We start from the raw sequence: 22,132 nt of genomic DNA on the forward strand, positions 1-22,132 counted from the left end.
AAAATAGCCCTGACTATATCACACTGCTCAGAATTTGGTGTATTGGAAGGGTTTTATTCCTGAGGAGAGATGTTGGGTGAAGTGTTCAGATGTCCTTGCCCTTCAAGTGGTAGACAATTTCCATAATAAGAAGCTTCCTCGTGACCATTTGTGGGGTGATCGGAGTCCACTGCCCTGTTACATTCTAATGGGGAGGGGCAGGCAGAAATAGATGTCACATATAGTTTTGCAGAGGTGGAGGTGTTGATGGGGAGAGGTAGAGAGTTCCAGAGGTAGGAAGCAGCATAGGAAAGGAGGACAGGTGGGAGTGTAAAGGGAGAGAAGGTCAGAGATGTAAGTGGGAGAGGAGTGAGGGCTCTGTGAAAGTGAGTGTGGGAGGCTTGAATAGGAGATAGACTGCATCTGATCACAGTGTATTGGAATAACAAGAGAGAAGCGGATACTGGTTATATTTATTCAGATGAAATCTGTCTGTGGGGACGACAACGTGATGCGGGGCCGAGATTCCCTAATCTGTCGGATCAAATATTTGCCCATAATTTACATTTTCTTGAATATCTTTTTATTAATGAATGTAATCCCCAGATAACAAGACGCATTGTGCAGAATGTCAATTAATATCGAGTCTCATCATTAGACAGATCAGTTCATTAAACGAATATAGTCAGATAACAAATTCAGATGTCTGAGGAAAGGGAATTCCTAAATTCATTAGATGCTGTATTAACATTGTGTTAGGATAAATTGCGATTTAACGCATGCGATCCCAGCCAAACCTGCCCGGCTCAAAATCGATCCAAGAGATTGCATCTGCAGCCAGTGCGACTCAGAGGGTCCGGAGCGATGCGCACGGGACCGCGAATCACGTCGGACCGGTTGTCATTCACCTGTAATTTGGGTTCTTTTCCTGTGATTGATTGCTACAATGTGATATTGCTCACTACCACAGAGGACACAAACATCCCAATATCACAGGGAATATGATACTGTGCAGGATCCATGCTTGCATAGGGATTATTGTTCATCAGAATGAACTGTATTGGTCCTGTCCAGTTATGTATACTAGTACTTTGGAGCTGGCATGTGCCCCGGACCCTATCATTATTATGATTTATTTAAATGTGGCACAAAGGTTCTGCGACGCCTAACAATACATAAATGAGCAAAAACAAAACAATAATACAGTATAATGAATCACAGTACAAGGCAGTTTAGGACAAGTACATGGTAAATAAAGACAGTTACATCTGGGGACAGGACACTGACGCAGTTATCAGGGTGGCAGAGATATATATATTCTAAGACAAGACCAGGAGGAGAGAGGGCCCTGCTCGTCAGAACTTACCCGTGGTTGTATACTTACTCTGTGCCGCCGAAGGGGTTCTGCTCTCCGCCTTTGTCAGCAAACTTGTCCTGTCTCCATGGGGTGAGGGCTGCACGTGATCACCACACCCCTCACGCTGCACGTGCACCCCACAACTCCCACGGCGCACAACACAGACAGGACAGACCACCCAAGACTATTATAAAAATGGTTAAACTATGGTTCCTTGGGGGTATCTTTACCATAGATAGTTGTTAGTTGAATTTAATTGGGTACAGAAATCGATCTATTTAAATGTTAGTACATGTGTGTTCTAGCGCAGTTTGAAAAATGAACATACAGAATGCATCTGATTGGATAACCAGTAATAATCATTATAATCCCGTTCATGGGAGTAGATTCATATAAACTTTTCCTTTCATTTTTCGCCCTTATGCATACATTCCTGGATAGAATGTGGGTTTGTGGATCAGTCTGAGCGCTACTGGTTTTACAGGAATATTTTGTCAATGATTTGCGGTTTCTGTAAGCAATTTCCCTTTTATCTTACAGGCTTTCTGTTCGCGGTGACCATACTGGGCCCGGGACTCGCCTTCATGCTCATGTCGGCCATGTTACGCTACTTCGTCGACGTTGACAAGATACCAGCCAGTGAGTTTAATTGCAAAATTAGGCTGAGATTTTATAGAGATTTCCCCTCGGCCAACTAGAAAGTCGTGGTATTCCGAAATGAATGCTAACCTGATACAGTGCTGTGCAGTGAGGCGAACGCCTCTGCAGTGCGTCTGTTACCGTCTCAGCAAGCTGTCCGCGGCGGTATATGTTACCGCCATTGTGTGCACGTCCTTAAGTCTGCAATGTGGCGATAAATCCACTGTGGGCAATTCCCACGGTGACATCCATTTGCAGCCTAGGGGGATCCACCCACATCAATCGATTCAACAGCGATATTGTGGCTGGTAAATTTAGGAACACTGCATACTGGTATGTAAATTTTGGAATACCAGGACAGGGCTGGTGGCACACAGCAAGTATTGGAGAAGGCTGGGTCAGGGCTGGCGGCCAACAAGCAGAAATGATTAGAGAATTCGGGATCAGGATTACAACCAGACTAGTAGTTTATTAGAGAAGACTTTCCCAGGATTGGCCCCAGGAGGACAGATGTGATTAGACAATGTCGGGTCAGGGCTGGTAGCAGACAAGCAGAAATGATTCGAGAATTCGGGATCAGGATTACAACCAGACTAGTAGTTATTAGAGAAGACTTTCCCAGGATTGGCCCCAGGAGGACAGATGTGATTAGACAATGTCGGGTCAGGGCTGGTAGCAGACAGGTAGAAACTATTTGGACATATGTAAATTACAGTACAGTGGCTAAGCTTAAGAAAGCACGGGGGGGGTCTCCGATGTAGTAAATTGGGTTTTATTGTCTTACTGGCATCTCTCAGCCACTACAGTGCATCTCTCCGGTACTGGGTGTAAGCTAGAAGTAGTTTTTTTAATATAACTTTTTTAGAAAGCGTTGAAGAGCCGTCCAATAAAAGCAATATCATGTCTGTCGTGATCTGCCGTAACTCAGCGTCAGAGATCCGTTCCCAATAACGCACTTAATTATATACTGTATGGAAGATAATAAAATATAGATTTAAGTATATAAATAATTCTATAAGTCTGGGTCAATGAAATCAACAATTAAATATATACATAACAGATTTATTGTGAGGTCATGGGCCCATACGTCTATGATGTATTGGGACAATCTGCCAATACCCTACCGGTGGCATCAGAGGATCGGGGTTATTATGTTTAAAATTCCCAATCCTCTGATCCTGAGGGGATCCTGGAATCTGCCATTTTAAACATGATGTATATCCCCAATCCCCTGGCCGATTGGCGATCATCGACGCCTGCTGGTCAGCACATCCTGCCAGTGGAGATTTGCGCCCACTGATGTTTGGGCACCTTTACCTCTATTTTAAATAATATTTGGTGAAGATGACAGACGAGGGCCCCGGGATTCTCCCAGGGGCCATCTATGGATTATAGTCTGAAGGTGATTATAATCTATTATCTATTGACAGGTGAAATCGTTCTGACGCCAAGCGACCCGCGATGGATCGGCGCATGGTGGCTGGGCTTTATTCTAGCCGCTTGCATTGTTGCTTTGGCCTCCATACCGTACTTCTTCTTCCCAAAAGAAATGACGAAAGAGGTAAGCCCCTGTCGCAGCACACACTTACTGACGATACTCTTGTCACAGCGCACACTTACTGACTATTCTCCTGTCACAGCGCACACTTACTGACTATTCCCCTGTCACAGCGACCACTTACTGACTATTCCCCTGTCACAGCACCCACTTACTGACTATTCCACTGTCACAGTGCACACTTACTGACGATACTCCTGTCACAGCGCTCATTTACTGACTATTCTCCTGTCACAGCGCACACTTACTGACTATTCTCCTGTCAGAGAGCCCACTTACTGACTATTCTCCTGTCACAGCGCCCACTTACTGACTATTCTCCTGTCGCAGCACCCACTTACTGACTATTCTCCTGTCACAGCGCCCACTTACTGACTATTCCCCTGTCACAGTGCACACTTACTGACGATACTCCTGTCACAGCGCTCATTTACTGACTATTCTCCTGTCACAGCGCACACTTACTGACTATTCTCCTGTCACAGCGCACACTTACTGACTATTCTCCTGTCAGAGAGCCCACTTACTGACTATTCTCCTGTCACAGCGCCCACTTACTGACTATTCTCCTGTCGCAGCACCCACTTACTGACTATTCTCCTGTCACAGCGCACACTTACTGACTATTCCCCTGTCACAGCGCACACTTACTGACTATTCTCCTGTCACAGCGCCCACTTACTGACTATTCTCCTGTCGCAGCACCCACTTACTGACTATTCTCCTGTCACAGCGCACACTTACTGACTATTCTCCTGTCACAGCGCCCACTTACTGACTATTCTCCAGTCACAGCGCCCACTTACTGACTATTCTCCTGTCACAGTGCCCAGTTACTGACTATTCTCCTGTCACAGCGCACACTTACTGACTATTCCCCTGCCGCAGCGCCCAATTACTGACTATTTCCCTGTCGCAGTGCCCACTTACTGACTATTCTCCTGTCACAGCGCACACTTACTGACTATTCCCCTGCCGCAGCGCCCAATTACAGACTATTCCCCTGTCACAGCGCACACTTACTGACTATTCCCCTGTCACAGCGCCCACTTACTGACTATTCTCCTGTCACAGCGCCCACTTACTGACTATTCTCCTGTCACAGCGCACACTTACTAACTATTCCCCTGTCACAGCGCCCACTTACTGACTATTCTCCTGTCACAGCGCCCACTTACTGACTATTCTCCTGTCACAGCGCACACAAACTGACTATTCTCCTGTCACAGCGCCCACTTACTGACTATTCTCCTGTCACAGCGCACACTTACTGACTATTCTCCTGTCACAGCGCACACTTACTGACTATTCTCCTGTCGCAGCACCCACTTACTGACTATTCTCCTGTCACAGCGCACACTTACTGACTATTCCCCTGCCGCAGCGCCCAATTACTGACTATTCCCCTGTCACAGCGCCCACTTACTGACTATTCTCCTGTCACAGTGCCCAGTTACTGACTATTCTCCTGTCACAGCGCACACTTACTGACTATTCCCCTGCCGCAGCGCCCAATTACTGACTATTTCCCTGTCGCAGTGCCCACTTACTGACTATTCTCCTGTCACAGCGCCCACTTACTGACTATTCTCCTGTCACAGCGCCCACTTACTGACTATTCTCCTGTCACAGCGCACACTTACTGACTATTCCCCTACCGCAGCGCCCAATTACAGACTATTCCCCTGTCACAGCGCACACTTACTGACTATTCCCCTGTCACAGCGCCCACTTACTGACTATTCTCCTGTCACAGCGCCCACTTACTGACTATTCTCCTGTCACAGCGCACACTTACTGACTATTCGATAATCGATCAAATTTACATGCACCTATTCAGTCTATCTGATAACTGGAAATTTTCCGACGGTCAGATCGCCAAGGATCAGAGAAACTACCCCCTAATTCGGTGTCCATTTTTGCTAGTGCAGATTCAGCTTTTGAAAAAGTCGAATCTGCATAGGTGAAAACGGCTGCTAAATTCGGACGCTAAATTCACAATAGTTTTTCTACGCATTGAATAGGTGTGTGCCAATATTTCCGCCAATCGGAAATCTTAGCACACATTAAATACCCCCTATAGTTGGGCAGTTGCATTGATTAATGTCATATGTGGGGCTTGGAGTACTATAATATACATTAAGTAATAGATCAAGGTGGGGCTGTAGATGTAGCTTATCTAGACTTTAGTAAGGCTTTTGACACTGTCCCACATCGCAGACTGTTAAATAAACTTGAAAGTTTGGGATTGGATTCTAAGATAGTTGAATGGATAAGAGCGTGGTTGCAGGACAGAAAACAGAGAGTTGTAGTAAACGGAGTACAGTCAGAGGAGGGAAAGGTTACAAGTGGAGTACCCCAGGGATCTGTACTTGGACCAGTGCTTTTTAATATCTTTATTGGTGATATTGCAAATGGAATTGAGGGTAAAATGTGCCTTTTTGCAGATGACACAAAGGTATGCAACAGGGTAGACACACCAGGAGGGGTAAAACAAATGATTGATGATCTAGGTAGATTAGAGGAATGGTCAAGAGCATGGCAACTACAGTTTAATGCCAAAAAATCCAAAATCATGCACTTGGGTTGCAAAAATCCAAAGACTAAATATAGTATAAATGGCACTATAATGGAAACTACTGAGGAAGAGAGGGATCTAGGTGTCACTATTTCAGGGGACTTAAAGGCAGGTAGGCAATGTAACAAAGCAATGAAGAAGGCAAGTCAGATGCTTGGTTGCATAGGGAGAGGTATCAGCAGTAGAAAGAAAGAAGTAATAATGCCACTGTATAGGTCATTGGTACGACCTCATCTAGAGTATTGTGTTCAGTTCTGGAGGCCATATCTCCAGAAGGATATAAATACATTAGAGACTGTACAAAAAAGGGCAACTAAAATGGTGCATGGCCTACATCACAAAACGTACCAGGAAAGACTAAAAGATCTTAATACGTATACTTTAGAGCAGAGAAGGGAAAGGGGGGACATGATAGAAACTTTCAAATATGTCAAGGGTTTTAACAAGGTACAGGTGGGAGACATTCTTCACAGGAAGAGGAGCAGCAGAACACGAGGACATGCACTGAAACTAGAGGGAGGAAAATTCAGGGGAAATTTGAGGAAGAATTACTTCACAGAAAGAGTAGTAGATAAGTGGAATAGCCTCCCATCAGAGGTGGTAGAGGCAAATACAGTAGTACAATTTAAACATGCTTGGGATAGGCATATTGATATCCTTACAAAAAAATAAGGATCAAATATGGTTTGAGGTAACATGTTTAAAAAAGGGGCAGACTAGATGGGCCAAGTGGTTCTTATCTGCCGTCACATTCTATGTTTCTATGTTTCTATGTATTCCCCTGCCGCAGCGCCCAATTACTGACTAGTCAACTGTCACAGCGCACACTTACTGACAATACTCCTGTCACAGAGCCCATTTACTGACTATTCCCCTGTCACAGTGCACACTTACTGACTATTCTCCTGTCACAGCGCACACAAACTGACTATTCTCCTGTCACAGCGCCCACTTACTGACTATTCCCCTGTCACAGCGCACACTTACTGACTATTCTCCTAACACAGCGCCCAATTACTGACTATTCTCCTGTCACAGCGCCCAATTACTGACTATTCTCCTGTCACAGCGCCCAATTACTGACTATTCTCCTGTCACAGCGCCCAATTAATGACTATTTCCCTGTCACAGCGCCCACCTACTGACTATTCTCCTGTCACAGCGCCCATTTACTGACTATTCTCCTGTCACAGCGCCCACTTACTGACTATTCTCCTGTCACAGCGCCCACTTACTGACTATTCCCCTGTCACAGCGCCCACTTACTGACTATTCTCCTGTCACAGCGCCCACTTACTGACTATTCTCCTGTCACAGCGCCCACTTACTGACTATTCTCCAGTCACAGCGCCCACTTACTGACTATTCTCCTGTCACAGCGCCCACTTACTGACTATTCTCCTGTCACAGCACCCACTTACTGACTATTCCCCTGTCACAGCGCCCACTTACTGACTATTCTCCTGTCACAGCGCCCACTTACTGACTATTCTCCTCTCACAGCGCCCAGTTACTGACTATTCTCCTGTCACAGCGCCCACTTACTGACTATTCTCCTGTCACAGCGCCCACTTACTGACTATTTCCCTGTCACAGCGCCCACTTACTGACTATTCTCCTGTCACAGCGCCCACTTACTGACTATTCTCCTGTCACAGCGCCCAGTTACTGACTATTCTCCTGTCACAGCGCCCACTTACTGACTATTCTCCTGTCACAGCGCCCACTTACTGACTATTCCCCTGTCACAGCGCCCACTTACTGACTATTCCCCTGTCACAGCACCCACTTACTGACTATTCTCCTGTCACACGCCCACTTACTGACTATTCTCCTGTCACAGCGCCCACTTACTGACTATTCTCCAGTCACAGCGCCCACTTACTGACTATTCTCCTGTCACAGCGCCCACTTACTGACTATTCTCCTGTCACAGCGCCCACTTACTGACTATTTCCCTGTCACAGCGCCCACTTACTGACTATTTCCCTGTCACAGCGCCCACTTACTGACTATTCTCCTGTCACAGCGCCCACTTACTGACTATTCTCCTGTCACAGCGCCCAGTTACTGACTATTCTCCTGTCACAGCGCCCACTTACTGACTATTCTCCTGTCACAGCGCCCACTTACTGACTATTTCCCTGTCACAGCGCCCACTTACTGACTATTCTCCTGTCACAGCGCCCACTTACTGACTATTCTCCTGTCACAGCGCCCAGTTACTGACTATTCTCCTGTCACAGCGCCCACTTACTGACTATTTCCCTGTCACAGCGCCCACTTACTGACTATTCTCCTGTCACAGCGCCCACTTACTGACTATTTCCCTGTCACAGCGCCCACTTACTGACTATTCTCCTGTCACAGCGCCCACTTACTGACTATTCTCCTGTCACAGCGCCCACTTACTGACTATTCTCCTGTCACAGCGCCCACTTACTGACTATTCCCCTGTCACAGCGCCCACTTACTGACTATTCCCCTGTCACAGCACCCACTTACTGACTATTCTCCTGTCACACGCCCACTTACTGACTATTCTCCTGTCACAGCGCCCACTTACTGACTATTCTCCAGTCACAGCGCCCACTTACTGACTATTCTCCTGTCACAGCGCCCACTTACTGACTATTCTCCTGTCACAGCGCCCACTTACTGACTATTTCCCTGTCACAGCGCCCACTTACTGACTATTCTCCTGTCACTGCGCCCACTTACTGACTATTCTCCGCATGTGTAGATTAGTATAAATAGCCTAATAGCGATTTTGGCTATTCTATGACGGGAACTGAATAAGGCCCCTGTGTGTATACGCTACATGAGACATAAAATGTTCCAGCATTGCCTTCCCACTGGTGTTAAATGATGAATTATTGCCTGTGTAATATATACTGTACGGTACTGGACTGTATTATAGATGCGACTCCTTATACACCGCATCCAGCAGCTAGTGATTTCCTGATTTTGCTGGCCTCTGAAGTGGGAAGGTGGCGGCAAGCACAGCTGGGGATATTGCATTACCACGCCGCTGTAACGCGGATGGATTTCGCTGGAAGGGAACATGAGATCGTCTGATTTGTATATCGGCAATGTGTGCAGGCCGCGCTCACGTGGGTGATGTGTGAGTGCGGTCTGTGTAGTGTATATATAACTTGTTATGTCTGCCACATTGCATCACAGTATACGGCATGTGACAGGGACAGAACTTGTGGTTTGTTGTTTTGCTAAATGCAATGCAGTAAGTATTGCTGAGCCAGCAGACCCTCTGCCTCTCTGTCCAAATTGTGAAAAATGGGATTAACCTGTCAGGACGTCTGATAGTAAATAAAATTCCTTAAAATCACATATACAGAATGGGGATAAGACCAATAATGGTCGATTATCTGAAGTTATTCCGCTGTAACTGCAGTAATTATATTCGGTTACACAGTCTCCTATCCTGCTCATCACTTGGGAGTACTCAGGAGTCAGAGCCCTCACAAAGCAGTAAGTGGGGGGGGGGGGGGGGATGCCAAGCCCGAGAGGAATTCCCCATCCACGGCTATCCCCCGTAGCTCCACTCTGCTGGATACCTTGATCCCAGCACCAGACCCCCAGTGTCTGCTGCTTGGATTGGCTACCTCAATTACACCGCACCAGTCTCCGAGACCTGAGTGAGAGATGGCATGTGGCATAATAGGTTATAGTTATTAAGGGGTATGTGGCACAATATGTCATAGGCAATACGGTGTGTGGCATAATATGTAATAGGCATTGTGGCGTGTGGTATAATATGTAATGGGCATTGTAACATGTGGAATAATGCGTTATAGGCATTAGGATGTGTGGCATAATGTGTAACGTGAATTACTGTGTACATTTTTTCATGCACGTCTTCGGCGCGCACTAAGGTCCTTATTCTGGTTGCTCAGAATTTGCATCATTGCGAGTCACCCTAGTCCCGCCTTGTGAATGGTTAGTCAGCACCATCCATTTGCACGTGAGATGTGTTCGCAAGGCTTGCAATTGGATGTTTTACAGGAACATCCATTCACATGCCAGTGGGAACCTCCCCCATCTTTCAAAGGTCGTCGAATAATGGTGAAGGCACCCCATACAGTATGTAAGGGTGGTCCAGACCACTCGTACATATGCGTGTAGAATTCCAGGGAATTGGGCGGGACGCTGACATCCGGTTATGTCAGCTGTCCAACCCCCGCACGTGCGCCACGACCACATTACCATGTGTGCGCCCAGTGTTGGATGTCAGCTGTCCAACCCCCGCACGTGCGTCACGACCGCATTACCATGTGTGCGCCCAGTGTTGGATGTCAGCTGCCCGCCCACTTCCTCTTGAGTGTGCATGAAAATCTGAGGTGACCTAAGAGTCACCTTAGATATGCGTGCACCTTTCACATCATTTGTATGCAACGTGCGAGGTGGAGGGGGGCGGGCGGACAGGCATTCGGAGTCTGGGTGACTCGCAAGGCTGCAAATTCACTGGGGATCATTCTGGTTCACTCCTTCTGGCAACATCCTTCTCAAATGGACAAAACCATGTGCACTGCAGGTGGGGCAGATGTAACTTGTGCAGAGAGAATTAGATTTGGGTGGGGTTTGAGTGAGATCTGTATTACAGTGTAAAAATCATGCAGTCAGTATTTTCCCTGCACAGAAACAAAATAACTCACCCAAATCTAACTCTCTGCACATGTTACATCTGCCCCCTGCAGTGCAGCATGGTTTTGTCCGTTTAAGAAAGAATTTGCCAGAATAAACCCCACTGCCTTATGCATCAACCATATAGCCTCCGAAGTGTGTGTGTGGGAGGATGGTCACAAATTCCTCTTCCGGTACAGGCACCATAATGCAGGGTTGCCGACTTTGTTATTCTCCTCTCCGGGAGAAGCCCGGAGAGGAGAGATTCAGTAGCCGCTCAGGGGGCGGGGCTTAATCGTGACATCACTAAGCCCCGCCCCCATGCTGTAAAACCAAGGAATTCAGTGATCTCCATGGAGGGGGCGGGGCTAAAATGACGCGATTGTGTCATTTTAGCCCCGCCCCCTCCTCTGAGACCCGGGGATTGCGGCATTTTAATGCCGCGATCCGGGGGACAGCGGGGGTCCCCCCTGAATCCGGGAGGGTTGCCCACCCTTCCGGGGGGCCGGGAGGGAGCCCCGATTTTCGGGAGACTCCCGGAAATTTCGGGAGGGTCGGCAACCCTGCCATAATGTCTAGATACAGCATTGCTTCTACTGGGCACAAGTATAAGAGGCACTACTACTGTGGGCATTGTACAGTGGACCCTTTTTTTCAGCGTGTGACTTCGGCAAGCGCTGTCTCTTTGCAAAGTATGGAAGGGTGCACATTTATAGTTTGCAGGAGGGCGCGGAACACCCTAGCATTAGCCCTGATGGTGCACAATATGATTTTACTCCTGTTGTGCCCTTTACCTCCCGTGGAGACATGTATAACAATTACACAACGTGGCTGCGGTGTGTGTGGTCTCTGTGGAGGAAACACATTCCGCACTTCCTTTATTATAAAAATAAATCACAAAGAATAATATTGTTATTCTATAACTGCAGGTAGAATATTACATGCAGCAGTATGGGGCTATACATAACTATTAATTATACACCCCCCTGCCGCAAATTTTGGCATTAGGATTAACAAACCCCTCCCCCGTGCGGCCGTTACCTCCTGCTGCATCTGCCTGTGGGTCCCGGCTCTCTGTGGCTACTGCTGCTAATCAAAAAAGAGACACACACGGAAAATGGCTGCCCCCATACAGCAGACCTCTTTTAAGGTTGCTAGAGCAGGCAGCCGCCTCCTCTAGCATCCTCAAAAACTGGTTGCAGTATGGGGGCAGCCATTTTCCGAGAGTCTTTTTTTTTTGTTAGCTGCCAGAGCCGGATAGAGCCGGAACCCACAGACAGAAGTGGCGGCGGCGGCAGGGGCAGACAGGAGTGGGTAACAATAGCCCCGCAGAACCCCGGGCGTCTACACCTTCTCAGCAGCGTCTCACCGCCACCGCGGGGGCTGCAGAGCTATAGTTACGCCACTGGCCACCAGATAGGAACGTTTGGAGATGCTGACAGGGGTTTTGAACCTATAAACAAGGTGTTAGTTCAGCCGGCATCCAGCACTGGCAGCTATCACACTCAGACGGCATCTCATTCCGTGTGTTCTTCTTCTTCTACCTTTAGGAATTTAATGGGAGTACAGCCGTCAGAGGAATAACCATTCGATGGTTATTACCATTGAACGATTTATTCTCCTCTGCCCAGTGCTCGCAGCCGCTGCGTGACCCAGGAGTCACTCTGCGGCTGCTTGTAGCGATGTGAAATCAGGGCGGGAGCTGACGTTATCCGCCTGCCCCGAGCAGGTGTGAGTATGGCAGCTTTCTCTTGGGCCCGCCCCACCGTTTCTATGGGCTCACCCTTAAAACACTTGGGGTCCACCCAGGAACACCCCCTGCCTGTCACTCAGGCTGTGAGCGCCATTAGCAGAAGGCACTCGCAGCTAGACCTTGCACATGCACATTGGCGACAGTTTCACACCTGCTGGGAGCGAGTCTGAATCAGCCGCCATGTATAGTGTAAGCAGGGCCGACCCACGTTATTCCTCTGCAGAGCCGCTGTGTGAACAGGCTCTATCCCGGGTCTGACCTGGGTGGGAACCATGTTCTAAATACTGGGTCAGGTATAAATCTGTGCCAGGTGCCCCCGAGGGGTGCAGCCAGTGCCAAGTATTCCTCCTGCTCCTCTGCGGATTGCAGTCACTCTATGGCCGGGACTAAGACGCCATCATAATAACGGAATCACAAAGCAGCCGCACTGCTTATATAACACCCAGAAACTGTCCGTGCCGTCCTTGTAATCATATGTAAGAGGTAATGACATGGATACGGTTTACGGCTTGGCCCCTGGAGCGCAGCGCAGTCATGCAGGATAACCTTGGCATATTCCCATATTTCCTTAACACTGCCCCTTGTATACTGGGAATGAGCCACCGGAGCCTCTCCTCTCAGGATTTAACCCCTTCCCGACATTTGACGTACATTTACGTCATGGTCGGGAAGCACTTCCCGACACATGGCGTAAATGTACGTCATGGATTTAAACTGTCACCGCGTCTATAGACGCGGTGACAGTTTCAACATGTCTGCTGTCCCTGACAGCAGACATGTCTGTGCATGCCCAGGGGGGGCTGCGATGCCGCCCCCCCGTCGGCGATCGCTGTGATTGGCTGTTCAGTGTGAACAGCCAATTACAGCGTTTTCCTGTGTCACCGGCGAATAACGTTCGCCGGTGACACGGGATCGGAGGTGATTGGTGCTGTAAAGTACAGCACCAATCACCGCGGGGTGTAAGGGTGACACTGGTGTCACCCCACCTCACCCCGCCCGCCCCCAAAGGCCGTGATTGGTTCGTCGGACCGACGGACCAATCACAGCCATGGAGGGGGGTTTAAACTAACGGTGACTGCACTGCAGACGCCATTCCGGTCTGGAATAGCGTGCAGTGCGGTCACCGTGCCACCTGCCGCCATATACTGACCAGAACCTTGCTCCATACTTACCTGATCACTGCTTCATCGCTGCTTGATCACTGCTTGATCTGTGCCTAGTAGTGTGCTGGATGCTTCCTGGATCCTGTTGCTACTTGTGCCTTCCTGTGCTGTGAAATTGTGCTGCTGCAGTGTAATAGCTAGATAGAGAGATAGATAGAGAGAGATAGAGAGATAGAGAGAGATAGAGAGAGATAGAGAGAGAGATAGTGTCAGAGAGTGCTATATTTTGTGCTGCTGCAGTGTGATATAGTTATAAATAGAGAGAGAGAGATAGAGAGATAGAGAGAGATAGAGAGAGAGAGATAGATAGAGAGGCCTAGTGACAGAGTGCTATATTTTGTGCTGCTGCAGTGTGATAGTTATAGAGAGATAGAGAGAGATAGAGAGAGAGAGATAGAGAGAGATAGTGACAGATTGTGCTATATATTTTTTATATAACTGACTGCTGCCCCCTCCTTTTGTGCTGATCAGTATAAATTAACTGATCAGCAACTTTTTGGGGGCGCAGGTTTTTTTTTATATATAGATATACCTGTCAGTGCTGCTGCTGTAGTGTCATAGAGTGATAGATAGTGATAGATAGTGCTAGATAGTGATAGATAGTGATAGATAGTGAGAGATAGAGAGAGATAGAGAGAGATAGTGACAGAGAGTGATAGAGAGTGTATATTTTGTGTCTGCTACCCCCCCTTTTTGGGGGTGCAGGTTTTTTAGTGTCCTAGAGTGATAGATAGTGAGAGATAGTGACAGAGAGTGATAGAGAGTGACAGAGAGTGCTAAATTTTGTGTCTGCTGCCCCCGCCTTTTGTGCTGATCACTATATCTGAGGTGATCAGCAACTTTTTTGGGGGTGCAGAGGTTTTTTTTTTTTTATATATATACCTGTCAGTTGCACCAAAGGTTGTGCACCTGCTGCACCTCACTGGTAATCAGTGTCGCATCACTGATCACCTTTTTTTTTTTTTGTGAGTGCTGTGGGGTCTTTTTTTAATTTTTTTTTTACACACACTGTGATTTTGTGGGTGTCCTGTGGCCACTGTGCGCTGATCAGTGACGTACATCACTGATCAGCTTTTTCGGCACAGGGTTGATCTATTTTTTTTTTTTTTTTGCTCAAATTCCTGTTGCCTTTGAGCGCTGTTCAGTGACAGACGTTACTGACCAACATCTGTGCTCAATTTTTGGCGCAGGACCTTTTTTTTTTTTTTTTTTTAACCCCTTCAATTTTTTATTTTTAACCCCTTCATTTTTTTTTTTTTTTATTGGTATAAAGTATTTTTTTTTTTTCTGCACTACATACACACTACATATCCCCCGGGTTGAAATAAAGTTTGTACCCCCCCCTACACTATACACGTGTTGAAACATTTCACTACCAGTAACACAAAAATAAAAATGGCATCCCAAATGTCCTCCCAAATGTCCTCCCAAATGTCATCACAGTCATCCAGAAGAATGTATTCAGCGGAGGAGGCATATGCCCTGCTTGCTTCTGACTCTGACACAGCCAGTGATGCAAGCGGGGAATTTGAAGGATTCGCCTTAAGCTCCTCTTCCTCCTCTGATGATGAGGGACCCCCTCAAAGACGCCCCCGTAGAGCAGCTGAGACCCCCCCCCCAACAATTGATCTCGTATGGACCCCACCACCAGACAATTTTGAGCCCCAGGTTCCTGAGTTTTTGGCCATGCCAGGAATCCAATTTGATTCCACAGGTCTCAGAGAAATTGACTTTTTCAAATTATTTTTCTCTGATGATTTTGTAAATTTAATGGTGGACCAAACTAATTTATATGCCCAGCAGTTTATTGCTCAAAACCCCACGTCATCATTTGCTAGGTGGACCCCTGTAGATGCAGTAGAGATGATGACGTTTTGGGGTCTGGTGTTTCATATGGGCATAGTAAAAAAGCCAGAAATTAGGCAATATTGGAGTACAGATGTTCTGTACAGTACTCCATTTTACCGTATGGCCATGACCCGGACTCGTTTTGAGACAATTCTTAAATTTATACATTACACCGATAATGCACAGTGCCCACCCAGAGATGATCCCACCTTTGACCGGCTATTCAAAGTCAGGCCGGTCATTGATCATTTCAGTGCCAAATTTGAAGAGGTGTACATCCCTGAAAAATTTATTTGTATCGACGAGTCCCTTATACATTTTAAAGGAAGGGTTAAATTCCGCCAGTACCTTCCCAGTAAGAGGGCAAGGTATGGCATAAAAATGTATAAACTGTGTGAAAGCACCTCAGGGTACACCCACAGGTTTAGGGTTTATGAAGGGAAGGATTCAAGAATTGAACCGCCAGAATGCCCCACCTCCCTCGTAGGTGTTAGTGGGAAAATTGTCTGGGATTTAGTGCACCCCTTCCTGGATAAAGGTTATCACCTCTATGTGGATAACTTTTACACTAGCATCCCCCTGTTTAAGGCCCTTGGTTCAAGAGGTACAGCAGCTTGCGGTACTGTGCGCAAGAACCAAAGAGGCCTCCCAAAAACGCACATTGCCCAAGTAATGAGAAGGGGTGAAAGCAGGGGAATATGCAACGAAAATATGTTGTTGGTCAAATATAAGGACAAGAGGGATGTCCTTATACTGACAACAATTCACGGAGACAGTACCACCTCCGTCCCTGTACGAGGTACCAGTACCCACACCTCAAAACCTAATTGTATCCTGGATTACAATAGGTACATGGGCGGAGTGGATCTTTCAGATCAGGTACTGAAGCCGTACAGTGCCCTGCGGAAAACAAAAATCTGGTACAAGAAGGTGGCCGTGTATATCATCCAGATGGCACTGTATAACGCTTACGTGCTATTCCGTTCTACCGGCCAGAGGGGGACATTTATGCACTTTCAAGAGGAAGTCATAAAGGGCCTAATATTTGGGAACCAGCAGGCAGAGGGCCCCAGTACTTCTAGTACTGGCCCCCGTATTGTACCAGGGCAGCATTTTCCTGATGAAATCCCCTCCACTGGAAAAAAGGGCAGGACACAAAAAAGGTGCAAAGTTTGCTATAAAAAGGGAATAAGAAAGCAAACTATTTTCCAGTGTGACACTTGCCCCGACAAACCCGGCCTATGTATAAAGGAGTGTTTTAAAATATACCACACATCTATGGAATATTAGGTTCATAATTTCACCGTGCTTCGGGGGTCTTGCTAATGCCACATAGCACCCACCATTCATTCCACCAGAATCTGAGCCGCAAAATCCAAAAATCACTCCTTCCCTTCTGAGTCCTGCCATGCACCCAACTGGTATTTTTTGGTCACATGTGAGGCATTGCCGTACTCGGGAGAAATTGGGGCACAGATTTTGGGGTGCTTTGTCTCCTTCATTCCTTGTGAAAATGAAAAATTTTGAGCCAGAACTGCATTTTTGTGTAAAAAAATGTAATTTTTCATGTTCACTGCCCAGTTTTATCAAAATTGGTGAAACCCCTGGGGGTTTGAAATGTACACTATACCCCTAGATGAATTCCCTGAGGGGTGTAGTTTGCAAAATGGGGTCACTTGTGGGGGGGTTCCACTGTATTGGTGCTTTGGGGGTCTTGCTAATGCGACATAGCACCCACCATCATTCCACCAGAATTTGTGCTGCAAAATCCAAATATCACTCCTTCCCTTCTGAGTCCTGCCACTTTTTGGTCACACATGAGGCATTGCCGTACTCGGGAGAAATTGGGGCACAGATTTTGGGGTGCTTTGTCTCCTTCATTCCTTCTGAAAATGAAAAATTTTGAGCCAGAACTGCATTTTTGTGTAAAAAAATGTAATTTTTCATTTTCACTGCCCACTTGTATCAAAATTGGTGAAACCCCTGGGGGTTTGAAATGTACACTATACCCCTAGATGAATTCCCTGAGGGGTGTAGTTTGCAAAATGGGGTGACTTGTGGGGGGGTTCCACTGTATTGGTGCAACATAGCACCCACCATTCATTCCACCAGAATCTGTGCTGCAAAATCCAAAAATCACTCCTTCCCTTCTGAGTCCTGCCATGCACCCAACTGGTATTTTTTGGTCACATGTGAGGCATTGCCGTACTCGGGAGAAATTGGGGCACAGATTTTGGGGTGCTTTTTCTCCTTCATACCTTCTGAAAATGAAAAATTTTGAGCCAGAACTGCATTTTTGTGTAAAAAATGTAATTTTTTATTTTCACTGCCCACTTGTATCAAAATTGGTGAAACCCCTGGGGGTTTTAAATGTACACTATACCCCTAGATGAATTCCCTGAGGGGTGTAGTTTGCAAAATGGGGTCACTTGTGGGGGGGTTCCACTGTATTGGTGCTTGGGGGGTCTTGCTAATGCGACATAGCACCCACCAAAATTCCACCAGAATCTGAGCTGCAAAATCCAAAAATCACTCCTTCCCTTTTGAGTCCTGCCATGCACCCAACTGGTATTTTTTGGTCACATGTGAGGCATTGCCGTACTCGGGAGAAATTGGGGCACATATTTTGGGGTGCTTTTTCTCCTTCATACCTTCTGAAAATGAAAAATTTTGAGCCAGAACTGCATTTTTGTGTAAAAAATGTAATTTTTCATGTTCACTGCCCACTTGTATCAAAATTGGTGAAACCCCTGGGGGTTTGAAATGTACACTATACCCCTAGATGAATTCCCTGAGGGGTGTAGTTTGCAAAATGGGGTCACTTGTGGGGGGGTTCCACTGTATTGGTGCTTGGGGGGTCTTGCTAATGCGACATAGCACCCACCAAAATTCCACCAGAATCTGAGCTGCAAAATCCAAAAATCACTCCTTCCCTTCTGAGTCCTGCCATGCACCCAAATGGTATTTTTGGTCACATGTGAGGCATTGCCGTACTCGGGAGAAATTGGGGCACAGATTTTGGGGTGCTTTGTCTCCTTCATACCTTCTGAAAATGACAAATTTGGAGCCAGAACTGTATTTTTGTGTAAAAAAAATAATTTTTCATTTTCACTGCCCAGTTGTACCACAATTGGTGAAACCCCTGGGGGTTTGAAATGTACACTATACCCCTAGATGAATTCCCTGAGGGGTGTAGTTTGCAAAATGGGGTCACTTGTGGGGGGGTTCCTAACTTTTAGCATCTTATGGTGCCTAGAAACCTACATGGTGCCTAAAAAATAATCTCATAAAAAGGAGGCTCCAAAATCAAGTAGGTGCTCCTTCTATTATGAAGCCTGTGGTTTGGTCACCGTGCACACTAGGGCCACATATAGGATATTTATGAAAACAAAAGAATTGGGGGAATCAATTTTCAGTCACATTTCTCTAGTAAAATGTACTGTGTTCCTTAGAAAAATGTATTAAAATTGCAAATCTGCAAAAAAAAAGAAATTTTGAAATTTCACCTACACTTTGTTTTAATTCCTGTGAAACACCTAAAGGGTTAACAAACTTCCAAAATGCTGTTTTGAATACTGTGAGGGGTGCAGTTTTTGAAATGGCATCATTTATGGGGGTGTCTCACATACAAGTCCCTCAAAGTCACATCAGAACTGAACTGGTCCCTAAAAAAATCAGTGTTTGAAATTTTCTTGAAAATTTGAGAATTTGCTATTCATATTGTAAGCCTCCTAGTGTCCCAAAAAATTAAAAGGAAGTTGAAATAATGATGGAAACATAAAGTAGACATATGGTCTATGTTAGTTATTAACTATTTTGAGTGGTATGATTATTTGTCTCACAAGCAGAAAATTTAACATTTTGCAAATCGCTAAATTTTCCATTTTTTCACGATATTTTGGTATTTTTCACAAAAAAACACAGACTGTACCGACCCAAATTTACCACTAATTTGAAGTACAATGTGTCACGAAAAAACAATCTCAAAATCACTGGGATAAGTAAAAGCAAAAAAAAGTTATCCCCACTTAAGTGAGACATGTCAGATTTGAAAAAAAGGGCTCTGTCAGGAACGCAAAAACTGGCTCTGTCAGGAAGGGGTTAATAACACACGTTCTGTTATTTATCTCCAGCAGGCGGCCAATGAGAACGCAGAAGAGAACAAAGCCGGCCTGATGGAAGCGTTCGCGAGCAGTGATCACAATGAGTCCGTCTCCTTGGCAAAGTTCATCAAAGGTAACACAGTAGATAATGGGGTAAACTAGGGGCCTGGGTCCGATTCAGTCCTGCTGCGAGTATAAGGAGCCCAGCGAGCAGATTAATACCGCCCCACCTACTGCGAATTGCCAGCCCTGCATGTGGGTATCAGTCTAACTACCTGTACGTTCTGTTACACCGGCCCTTAGAGGGACTGTCCCTACAGTGATCCGGGTCATAGGTATATAGGTTGACACCAAAAGGTTGGCACACACACAAGGTCAACACAAACAAACTGTCGACATGGCAACGGTCCACACATGAAAGGGCCTAGACTTTTTTGCTTTGTTTATATCATTTCTTTGGACTTTTTCACGGTTAAGCATCCACGTGGAGCCGGACTGGGAAGCGTCTGGGAAAAGTGTGCCTGGGAAGCTAGCCACGTTTCCGGTGCCAGGAACAGCCGACCGGCATATCAGCGGGAGCTCAGATTCTGCCCGGTAAAGTCATATGCCTACTGATAGAGGGGCGTGGTCATCAGTAAAGGGGGTGTGGTCACAGTTGGCCCCGCGTGTTCCTGCTTCCCCCTACATGCGCTGATCCGCTCCCCGGCTGTCAAGCCACGTCTCTCCCCACTTGCTGGGCCACACTGCTCCCCGCCTGCCCGGCGGCGCTGCTGCCAGGTGGAGCCGCGGCCAAGGGGCTGGAAAACTGGTACAAAAGGGAAAATTGGTTTTAGGTGGTACAGACCATGACAAAAACGGTACTGTACCGGCTAAAGTGGTAAAGTAATCGCAGTCTAATCCCCAAATTCCGGGATTGGAAACTCCAATCCCAGGATTCAAATCCCATCAATATTAGGGCCAAATCCCAGGATCCTGCTGATTCAGATTCCGGTATAAGCCACCTTAGTTGTGGGGGAGACGCATTATCTTAAAGCAATGCGTATAGGTGTTTATACTGTACATACAATTACTAGGGGTGTGTGTGTGGGGGGGGGGGCAACATGAGAGGCGCTGCTACAGGAATACTGATAATAAAACAATAATAAACGCTATAATGTAACAAGGCGAACGAGGAGATTCTTAGTATGCTGCGCAGTAGGATGTGGCCCCGCACCATTGGGGATGGTAGAAATGCTATAATATTTGCATAAAACCCATTGAATATTTAAAGAACAGATTTAGGGTAAACAACAGAGGTTACTCACACTCACTGTGACTCATTCCCAATGAGACTCACAATCATTGGCAACAGCAACCTCCCCAGCTGTCATCAATATCTGAGTCACTGTCTGACTCATTCTGGCCAGATGTCCAAAATGACACCATAGTATTATTGGACACCGGGTCATAACTATGTGTAATGTTGTGAAAATAAAGGGACCATATATATATATACTGTATGAGGAGGAGATCTTGCATGGCCGGATCTATACCCACTCCAGGGCGCCTGGTGATGACGTTGGTGCTGGCAGTGCCCTGACCCCATACATACAGTAGGGGGCAGTACAGGTACAGCTGGAATGTCTGGGGACCTCATACTGTATGTCGTCATTTCTCATTTCCATCGGCCATGGCTGTGACGCTATTTCTGGCTGGGAAATATCTGCACGAGCCTATGCCGACAGCGCTGAAGGCCGTCAGTTTTGGCTTTTTAAAAAGTCAAATCTGTTTTTGTCGGAAACGGCCACGGATTGTCAAAGGATTGTCATGGATTGTCACAGCCGCCGACATTTTCGCTGATCCATGGACTTTCTGATTCTCGACAGTCGTAAAAAGGGGGGGTACCCAATCCAGGAATCCTGAAGGTTTTTCCCGGCTACGGTCATTCAATGTTCCGAATGCCGAGAGAAAATGGCCGTGGATTGTCGGTAAACGGCCACGGATTTGTTCTCTACAACTTGGCGAGAGATAAAGTGGATGGAGGTAAAGTAGCAGCCAACCAGCCCCTAACTGCCATTTTTTAAACATGGTATGTGATGTGGAAGCTAGGAGCTGATTGTCCTCTTTATCTCTCTACACTTTACCTCTCTCCAATGCTTAGTACATATGGGCAGATTTATTCAGCTCGACGAAGTAATCAAGTGTCTGGAACTGTATCACCGGCCAATCAGCTCGTAGCTGTCAATCTACACCCTGGGTTTGATACATGACAGTCAGGACCTGATTGGCCAGTGATAAAGTTCCAGCCACTTTATCACTTCACCAGGCCTAATAAATCTGTCCCACAGACACCGGTGTACCAATCACTCAGTTCCTAACTGCCATTTTTTAAAACAGTAGGTAGTGTGGCAGTTAGGATCTGATCGATGGGTACTTTATCCCTCTACACTTTATCTCTCCCCATTGCTCAGTACACAGACCCCAGTGTACCAACCAGTCAGTTCCTAACTGTCAAACACTGCCTGTAGCGTGGC

General features: G+C 46.6%; 1 protein-coding gene across 2 annotated transcripts in view; it reads left to right on the top strand.

Annotated features, from left to right (window-relative positions):
* The window catches only part of SLCO2B1 (solute carrier organic anion transporter family member 2B1), a 95,693-nt gene that overhangs the window by 42,238 nt on the left and 31,323 nt on the right, over positions 1–22,132 (top strand). The window contains exons 6-8 of one of the 2 annotated variants that reach the window (XM_083170522.1): positions 1,877–1,975; positions 3,406–3,536; positions 19,650–19,752. In XM_083170522.1, the coding sequence (XP_083026648.1) occupies positions 1,877–1,975; positions 3,406–3,536; positions 19,650–19,752 (333 nt within the window). The remainder of the gene's footprint in view (positions 1–1,876; positions 1,976–3,405; positions 3,537–19,649; positions 19,753–22,132) is intronic. The other variant, XM_083170523.1, reaches the window with a different exon arrangement.

The sequence above is a fragment of the Crinia signifera genome, chromosome 2, assembly GCF_055691185.1.
Source record: "Crinia signifera chromosome 2, ASM5569118v1, whole genome shotgun sequence".
Classification (NCBI taxonomy): domain Eukaryota; kingdom Metazoa; phylum Chordata; class Amphibia; order Anura; family Myobatrachidae; genus Crinia; species Crinia signifera.